The sequence below is a fragment of the Amborella trichopoda genome, chromosome 5 (genome assembly GCF_054954075.1).
Source record: "Amborella trichopoda isolate Santa Cruz 75 chromosome 5, AtrichopodaSantaCruz75HAP2 v2.0, whole genome shotgun sequence".
In the NCBI taxonomy this organism is placed as follows: domain Eukaryota; kingdom Viridiplantae; phylum Streptophyta; class Magnoliopsida; order Amborellales; family Amborellaceae; genus Amborella; species Amborella trichopoda.
This window is the reverse complement of record NC_142340.1, coordinates 43,420,457-43,430,830: the sequence shown is the minus strand read 5'-3', so window position 1 is coordinate 43,430,830 and position 10,374 is coordinate 43,420,457. Positions and strand designations below refer to the sequence as shown.

The following is a 10,374-nucleotide window of genomic DNA, read 5'->3' as shown; positions in this document are numbered from 1 at the left end:
TATGTTTTGGATTTTATTTCTATTACTCCCCCTCAAACTCAGTTGGGGAGGCATTTGAAGCCCGAGTTTGAAACAAAAATTCTCGAAAAGCATCTCGTGGCAAAGGCTTAGGGAAGATATCAGCTATTTGATTAAGAGAGAAAACAAAACGAGTGATAAGTAATCCAAAAACAACTTTTTCATGCTCAAAATGATAATCTAACTCAATGTGCTTTGTCCGTGCATGAACAACAGGGTTAACTGTCATGTAAAGGGCATTAATATTGTCACAAAAATTGTTGGTCGATGCTGAAGAGACAACCCAATATATTGAAGAATAAAAGAAAGTCATGTCAATTTTGCAGCAGCAGATGCTATAAATCGTTATTTTGCTTCAGCATTGGAACGAGCGACAATCAACTATTTTTTAGCACTTCAAGATTTACAGTTGGAACCAAGATAAGTGTAGAAACTAATGGTTGAATGACAAGTGGTTAGACACCCAATCCAGTCTGCATTAGAGAAGGTATCTAAATTAAGGGAACTAGCAGATAAGATTATTATACCACATGATTGTGTACCACTGAGATAACGAAGAATCCGCTTAAGTACCTGAAATGTGCAATTATAAGAGCATGCATAAATTGACGCACTGTATTAACAACATGAAAAGGTTTGGCCGTGTGATGATAAGGTATTGGAGGGTACCAACAAGGCTCCGATAAAGAGACGAATTAAGAAAAGATAAAAATTCCCATTAATATTGTTTTTCATTGTCATTGGTGTTGAAACAGGTTTAGCATCGAGCATCTGAGCACGATCAAGAAGATCCCAAGCTATTTGCATTGTGAGAGAAAGATCCCCACCCAAAAATAAGATACTTCTATGCCAAGAAAGTAGTGAAGAGGTCCAAGATCTTTTATTGTAAATTCTCTTCCAAGTTGATAAATAAATTATTCTAGAAGATCTGAATTACTATCAGTAACAATAATATCATCAACATAAAAAAGAATGATAATAGTGCATTGAGTAATGCGAGAAACAAATAGAGATAAACCAGCTATGCAGCAATAAAACCCCAATAATAATAAATAAGCATTAAATCAATCAAACCATGCCTGAGGTGCTTACTTGATACTATATGAAGCTCTTTTTAATTTATAGATATTATTTGGATATTTTAAGCTCATAAATCCAGAAGGTTGTTTAATAAATACAAGTTCCTTAAGAAAGTCATGCAGGAAAGCCTTTTTTACACCAAGTTGTTTGATAGACCAGTGGCGCACAATAGCTATGGTAAGCACAATGCGAATACTAGTAGGATTAATAACAGGACTAAATGTTTAGAGAAATAAATTCCAGCAACCTGATTGGATCTTTTATTAACTAGTTTGGCCTTAAGTCTCTCTAGGCTACCATCAAACTTTAATTTAGTCTTATAAACCCAATGACAACCAATAATGTTTTTATTAATTGGTCTTGTGGATCTATTAGGACTTGAAATCCATTTCTTTTTTTTATATCCATATATCTCAAGGTTGAGATGATCAATTACAAAGTTTTTCGACATTGAAAGAACCTTATCAAGTATATTTTAGGATTTGAAATCTTTTTTTTTTCTTTTCATATCCATGTATCTCGAAGTTGAGATGATCTTTCATATTTATACATCTCAAGGTTGAGATAATCGATTACAAGACTTTTTGACATCGAAAGAACCTTATCAGGTACATATTTAAGGTATAGCTCAATTCTAAGCATACGGTTGTCACCTTATATAAACTTTACATATATTTATATCTATACCTTTGGTACAAGGAGATCACAATTAGCTATAACCTATTGATGTGAAATTTAACAGGTTGGGTTAGTCACAAAAATTCGAAAAAAAAAATTTTAGACTTTGGGCTTAGTCAATGGAATAAATTTAGCTGCCCAATTTTACATCTAATAGTCAAGATTTAATGTGACCTCCACATACTAAATATAATATCTTTATTGTGTACTTATCGTGTGTGTGTGTGCGTGCACGCATATATAGGTGTGTGTGTATGTGTACATGTATATTACATGAAACCCACTATGCAATCCTTATATGCAACGAACATAAAATGTCTGATACAATCAATTTTTCACACAAAACACAAAAAACTGCAACGGCTCTATCATTGTTTTATCAAGAACTGCTACGGCTCCACAAAAATCATTACGGGATAAAACACTATTCATTTTTGACCCATGGCATTTTTAAGACTTTTCCATATAGGATAATCTACGTATAGGTCTCTCTATAAGGCCACATCTGCCATAGCCTAAGTCTGCCTTCCAGCAGCGCAAGGGCCAGAATCTACAAATGGTATTTTTGAGTGGAATATAGCATTGGGCAAATGACAAATGACTAACTTAGTATTTAATATGAATTCTTTCCCCCTTAAGGATTCTCCTTGCTTTTGACTTTTGAGGTGTCTTCTTAGAATTAAAAATTCATTGCCATTAATATATGACGGTATTTTGGTCCTATTTAGAAAACACCAAACCGGCCTTCAACATATTCTTGCTCTAGACAAATATATATATATATATATATTATATTATAATATTAACTAATATTCCTTAAAGAAACAAAGAGTTTGACCTAATGAAAATTTCACTAAATTTCGCCGGAAATTCGGGGATATTAACGTGGATATTATTTGTTGAGCGAAATTAGTGGTTTCCTAAAATTACGCTATCCTAAAATATTGAGTTTCATTGAAATTATAATTTTCAAACGCGTGGTATGCAATGCATTGAACTTGGATCCACAGGAATAAAGTGTTAGGCCATTAAAAAATAACATATTTATAGGATGAGCGTTGCGGAAATGCGGCTATTAAGGTAGATGAGTGGTAAGACAAGAAAAGATAAAACTTATTAAACGAATATGTACTAGGACTTAGATGTGGTTTCAATAGGTGATAAGAGGAAATAAAATAGACTTATGTGTGCTTGTGACCTAATAAGAGGTGAAATTTGGTTCAAGTGGAAGGCTATAAAAAGGCAAAAGAAAGGTTAAAATGGATACGGATGAAAGTAGTAGCAAAAAAACATGTAGATTTACGGTTTTATTAGGATATGACCTCTAATAACCTCTAATATAGCACAACAGTAGAACAAAGTTCATAAACAATCCCAAATAATTAAAATAAAGCTTTGATGACAATGATGATTAATTGAACTTTGAAAAATAATGTTCCAATTGTCAACATCTAAACACAATCTCTCTCTCCAAATGACAAGCATGGAAATCGAGATAAAACAAAAGGAAGCGAGAAAAAGGAAATATACATGCCTTTCTAACTCTAGCATAAATTAAGTTCTCTTTTCCTGGCTGATTAGTACCAAACCAAAGGAAGAAGAGAGAAGGGGAAAATGCATATCCGTCTCTCTTCTTTCGAAAAAGGGCACGTTTAGTATGTGTAAAAATATTTTTGTGAAAGTATTTTCACACAAAAGAACTCCGTTATGTGATTAGTTGTGAGAATTTTTTTACATCAATTGGTCCATCATATTTTTTTCACATTAATCGGCAAAAAAAAAAAAAAAACTCCCACACCTAAACATATAGTTTTTTCATAATGAAAATACTTTTACAAAAATATTTTCACGCATAGCAAACATACCCTAAGGGAAAAGGTTTCACAAAAAAAATGTTGTTTCAGGTCAAATTATCACGAATTTGACAATTATGGATATGAAAAAAAAAAAAACTTATCACAAATTATTTGGAATTTATATTTCTAAGTGTTTATGAATCTGTCATGCTTCATGCACATGCTTTAAATCAACATGATTTTTAAAGCTTCAAATTCCATAATCAAATAAAAAATTAAATTTGCATCCCAAAAATAATGTATCATATACCAAATTATTTTGGACTATGCAATTTTGAATGTTTATATATCCACTGAGCATCAAATTTGGACCATTGTTAGGGCTTTCAAAGTTATTAATCAAGACAGAAATAGATGTTCAAAATCCTTTCCATGCTATAACTGCATTTTGAAATGAGTCTTTACTTTTTGTCACAAGAGCCCAGGTCAGCAGGCCTTAAATAAACCATCTTAAACACTTAGAGGGAAAAAAGTAAAAGGTGGAAAAAGCAAATAAGTAAAAATGTATTCACGAAGAAAGAGAGAGAGGGAAACTTATAAAAGGATCCGGTTTGTATGCGGCCAATTCCACGTATGTAGAAATGTGGGCCTTTTAATATATCTATTTTTGAGATGGATTTTAAGATTTGATTTTCAAAGATACGTAATCTCTAACCTGAAGATCATGAATATAAAACGATAAAAAAAATTTAAAATTAGAAATAATAATTCGAGTAAAAAAACATTTTGACCGTTAATTTCTATTGTTTTTAGATAAAACACTTACTTACATCCATCTTTAAGATGGACCGCATATGTAGAAATATCCAGCCCGCATCAAACAATTTTAAGTTTTTGGGCATCCTTCCTCTAATATTTTTGATACTATTCTATAAACTTCAATATTGTTTGTTCTTGCTACTATCCCATCTCATAAGGGAAAGCTTTCAATACTTCAACTAATATATAGTAATTATATACTTTTGCTTATCTCATAACTGAATGAACAACCAAGATGGATCTAATTACAATGTCATGCCTCTACACTTTTGAATGACCGGTAGAAATGGATACACTTCTGAATGACCGGTAGAAATGGATTCAATTATAATATCCCGCCTCTACACTGTTTTATTTTTAATGTTTTTTTGTACATGACATTTTGACACTAAATTTCGGACATCTAATCTTCTTTTAAACTAGCAATTGCAAAATATATAAAAAAATAATACTGATAAAATAAAATGATCAAAATATCCAAAAAAAATAGTTTCAAAGGTATTTTAGATATTTTATTTTATTGAAAACATTATTTTCACATTTTTTAGGTGGCCCATTGAAATGATGGGACATACCAAATTTGGAATGATGGGACAAACATACCAAATTTTATATTTATATAATTTGTAGAATAAAAACTAAAAATGAAATACTACGGGTCATGGGATCTAGATTAAACAATACTTATTTGACTTAAATTGAATGATTAGAGGAAGAATCATTGAACTTCTACACAATAGAGGAAGTATAAAAACGTTTCCCAGTAATTAAAAAAAAAAGCACCCATGATTCCCAATGTTTAATTCATGCTCTTTTTCTTGGTTATGCTGGACCGAAAAACGAGTCATGTCCGACACATTGATTTCATAGTGCCGATCAGGCACAAAACACTGCTGAAGCTGGTTGAAGGGGGAGAGGGGGAAAGTGGCAAGAAATAAATAAATAAATAAATAAATAGATGAAGGGGGTAGCAATAATTTTTTTAAGAAAAGATGAGGATCGTAGAGTGAAGGGGTATCAATAATTTTCCTAAAATGAAAAGATGAGCCCCCCATGTCATTCTGATGTGCAGAGGAGAGGGATCCATTAAGGCCCACGGATTTAAGAAGTGGCAAAATTGTGTAGGCTCTGTCAGGCACCTAATCAACGTCAATCTAGAGAGAGAGAAATCGATCTACCAAGGCTTATCAACGTCAATCTAGAGAGAGAAATCGATCCACAAAGGCTTATCAACGTCAATCTAGAGAGAGATCTGCAACAATGGCTGAAAACCCACTTATCTATGAGAAAAAACAACCCACCCCCCATTTGAGAGAGAGAGAGAGAACAGAGAGCTGAAAGCCCACCACCACAAAGTACAAAAACTAGAGAAAGGGAGAGAAGGAACATAAAGCTGAAAACACAGTACCATCTAGTAACAACTACAAATAACATTCCACTGAGAGAGAGAGAGAGAGAGAGAGAGAGAGAGGAGCATGCTCTCTTTATTGCAGACAACAACCATTTACAAACAAGTTTGAGCAGGCTAAAGCCAGATCACATAAGCAATGTAATAATCTCATAAACAATTCAACGTGAAGATGAGAAGATCGAAAAGAAGAGTAAGAACACTCAAACTCCTGAAGATCCATAAGTGATGATATTATAAATCGACAAAAAAAGAAAGAAATCTAAGAACAGGATGATAGGAAACCAGCAGCATCTGACTGCATAAATCTAATTTTCTATACATTCCCTGCAACTAATACCCCTCTCATATGCTTCACATTTCTTCCCTCTCCATTCCTCTCTCTCTCTACAACTGATTCAGCTTCACCCACCGTGAAGTATCCTCTCTCTCTCTCTTCCCTGGAACCTTTTATTCACAACCGAATAAACTCTCTCAAATAAATATCACTCCCCCTCTTCCTTATACCCAAAACCTAAACACAACCCAACTCCTACATCTGATCTTAAACTCCAAGGTTCAGAAGAACCCAGTTACATGAACCAGACAAATGAAGACACACCGATCTGTTTCCTTTTTCTTTTCCTCTGAGCAATTTCTCATATAATCACCTGGAAGTGATCTTAAACAATCAAGAATCCTCAGAAAAAAGCCATGGCCATGAATCCTTGTGGCCAGAAACAATGGTTTAAATTTGCCATGCCTAACGAGTATCAATACATCCTTTATAAAAAGAATCAATAATAAGGCGGTGGAGGTGGCGAGCTATAAGAAATCGCTGTAACTGGTGGCAATGGCCCCATATAAGGAGGTGGCAATTCGCTCATCGGTGGTGGTGGGGGTGGAGAATTGCAAGGAACTGGTGGAGGTGGTGGGGGTGAACTATAGTGAATTGGAGGTGGTGGACTATGATGAATTGGAGGTGGGGGTGAACTGTAATGTGGTGGTGGAGGTGGGCTATAATAGATTGGTGGCGGTGGTGAAGGTGGAGGAGGGGAGTTATAATGGATTGGTGGCGGTGGTGGTGATGGAGATGGGGTTGGCAAATAGCTAGGAGTAGGTGGTGGCGGTGGTTCAATGCAAGGTTGAGGAGGAGGTGGTGGTTCTATGCAAGGTGGAGGAGGAGAATACACAGGTTGAGGTGGTGGTGGGGACTCATAGTAATACGGTGGTGGTGGTGAAAGGTGAATGGGCGGCGGTGGGCTATACACTGGTGACGGTGGTGGTGGAGAATGCACATGTGGTGGGGGTGGTGGATAGTGAGGAGGCGGTGGTGGATGGTGAGAAGGAGGTGGTGGATAGTGATGCGGTGGTGGATAGTGAGGAGGCGGTGGTGGATGGTGAGAAGGGGGAGGTGGATAGTGAGGCGGTGGTGGTGGTGGTGAATTTGGCGGAGGTGGTGGGGGAGACCTTATACAATAAGGTGGTGAAATTGGAGGTGGCGGTGAATTTAGCGGAGGAGGTGGTGGCGAATATACCGGAGGTGGTGGGGACAAAATTGGCGGTGGTGGCGATGGTGGTGGGGGGGATGGCGGGGGTGGCGATGGTGGTGGGGGAGATGGTGGGGGTGGCGAAGGTGGTGCGGGAGATGGTGGGGGTGGCGAAGGGGGTGGGGGAGATGGTGAAGGTGGTGGTGGGGATGGCGGGGGTGGCGAAGGTGGTGGGGGGGATGGTGGAGGTGGAGGTGGAGGTGGAGGGGGAGGGGGAGGTGGCGGAGGGGAAGGTGGCGGAGGCGGAGGCGGAGGCGGAGGCGGCGAGTATAGAGGAGATGGTGGTGGAGATGGCGAGGGAGGCGAAGGTGGTGGTGGTGAATATAGAGGAGGTGGCAGAGATGGCGGAGGTGGTGAATATAGCGGAGCCGGTGGTGGCGACAAAATTGGTGGCGGCGGTGGCGACAAAATTGGCTGTGGTGGTGGCAATGAAATTGGCGGAGGTGGGGGCGAAGAAATTGGCACCGGAGGGGGCAATGAAACTGGTGGCGATGGGGGTGATAAAACCAGAGGTGGCGGGGGCGAAAATACCGGTGGAGGAGATGGCGAAACTCGACCACACTTGACACTACCACAATCCACTCTATGAGAGAGAAAAGATTTACATTGTTTCCTTGGCCTCTGTTTTGGCCTTCCATTAATGCAATTCCTCCTATCATCAAAGCTTGGGAGCCTCAAGCACACAGGGGGCTCTCCCTCAAAGAAGTTATAAGAGAAAGTAAAGTTGTCTAAATTTGGAAGACTGCAAATTTGAGGAGGAATCTGACCTGAAAGCATGTTGTGAGCAACATTCAACTGTTCCAAAGAGACAAGTCCACCTAAATTTAGAGGCAAATTCCCCACCAATTTGTTGAAGCTCACATCCAAAACAGTTAGATTTTTCAGAGCTCCAAACTCCTCTGGTACACAACCAGATAATCCATTATTCATAATAATGATTTCATTCAATGTGGGAGCCATTTTTGCCAAGCTCGAAGGAATGCAGCCCCTGAATCTGTTGTTTGCCAGAACCACCACAGAGACAGGAGAGTTCCCAAAGTTCTCTGGAATTTCAAAATGGAATCGATTGTGGTTGAGGAAAATGGCATCTAATGGCCGATTGAAGAGAGACGAAGGAACGGGGCCTTCGAACTCATTGTACCTGAGATCTAAGTATTTCAGGGTAGGTAGTTTGAGAACTACAGTGGGGAATCGACCAGCAAATCGATTATTGCTGAGATCAAGCTCGTAGAGGAGCTTCAATCTCTTGAAAGTGTGCGGAATGGTGCCGCAAAATCGATTTGAGTTCAGGTGAAGAAGAGCTAGATCGGTGAGTTTTCCGAGCTCGTCAGGCAAATAACCGGCGATATCAGAGTGGTTCAAGTCGATTCCGGCCACTACAGTGAGGTTCAAGCCATCTAAGCTCTTTGAGCAGAAGACTCCAGTGTAGTTGCAGACAATAGGGCCAATCCAGTTACCTGTGATGTTCATGGGATCTGAAATAATGGCCATTTTCCATGCCTGAAGAGCAATGTAAGCTTCTCGGAGCCTCGAATTCTCGAACTCGAAGCTCGGATCTACGAATACACTCTCTCCTCTGTCTCCATACCTATCGATGTAGTAAAGGAGCTGCCTGTGCTTGATGGATGAAGCCTCGGCAAAGGTCAAGCCATGGCTTCTGAATCCAAAGCCTGGTTCGAGCTCCGGTCCATCAACAAGAGCTTCGTGTAAACTTGCAGAGAAGCCATGGCCATGGCCATGACTGAGCTCTATGGATGAAGCTTCAGAGCGAGAGAAGCCATGGCCGCTTATCCCACAAAAACCCCCGGTAAGAACCAGTAGCAACCACCAAATAATGGCCGAGCAAATGGGTTCTCTAATGCTTGGAACCATTTCTATGGCATTGTGAGGGTTGCAGAGAGTGAGAGACCTCTTCAATGGCTCCCAAAGGAACAGAGCAATGTGGGTTCTAGGGTTTGCAGAGATGAAAAACGCTCTGAAATATTTCTAGGGTTTTTGGGGAGAAGGGGCAATGGCGATGAGAACTCTTGGGTTAGGGTTTGGATTTCTAGGGTTTTGAAGGTGGAGAAGAGACCAGAGAGGCCAGCTATAACACAGCTAGAAAGGCCGTGTGGTTATACCTGAACTCCACTTTTTCGTTTTTTATTTCTTTGTTTTTTATTTAATATAACGGCTTAATAATTTATTTATTTTTCATTGTAATTTTTTAAAACTTATTTAATGATTTTATTTCATTTTATTTTTGTTGTTTCCTTTATTCCCCTTTGAATAGATCCCCCTTCTCACCACCGAACCCGCTACAAGACATTAAAGAAAAGGAGACCGAAATTTCGGCTTCGCCGAAATTAGCGCGTGTTTTTGGATAGTCCGGAAACCGCTTTTCAAAACAACATCCGGTTTTGTGAGACCAAAATGCACGCGGCTTTTCTCTTAAAATTTGGAAAATGGCGAAACAACCCATGTTCTTTCACTCATCATTATTACACTCGTCATTATCACAACAGTTTATGAATAAATTGGTTCGGTTAGGCAAATCCTAATCGGTCGTTCCGCTGTCGTATCATCAGGAATAAACTTTTATATCTTACCGAATTACTTTCAACCATATTTTTTTTTTTAAATCTTTTTATTTGAACTAACACGCATCTCTTAATATATATTTTATGGAGTCGGCACTATACATAACCAGTCCACCTAAGTCTATTCTCCTTCATCTTATCGAATTCTATCTCATTTTTTTTACTACATTTCGAAAATAACTTGCCTCATAAATCAAAACGACATCTAATCATTATCATCATCAAAACATTTTTCTAACTATTTGATAGTAAACTCTAACATTTCTAATGAACCGAGTGATATAAGAAATATCTCTTCCATAACACTCAATAAAAGCTGAAAATGGTACGTAATAATTTAACACGGCCCTTGCGAAAGGATGATATGCACAAATTTAGAATTGGTCCAAATTTTTTGCCAAGGATGAATAAATTATTTAACAACATCCCCATCGATATTTTTCGATTTCTTGGATCGATGATCCAAG

General features: G+C 38.2%; 1 protein-coding gene across 1 annotated transcript; it reads right to left on the bottom strand.

The window, feature by feature from the left end:
- Positions 1-5,851: 5,851 nt before the first annotated feature.
- LRX3 (Leucine-rich repeat (LRR) family protein) lies at positions 5,852-9,565 on the bottom strand. Its single transcript, XM_088868097.1, has one exon. It carries the CDS (start codon positions 9,198-9,200, stop codon positions 6,576-6,578), a length of 2,625 nt encoding a protein of 874 aa, XP_088724223.1. The 5' UTR covers positions 9,201-9,565; the 3' UTR covers positions 5,852-6,575.
- Positions 9,566-10,374: the final 809 nt, after the last annotated feature.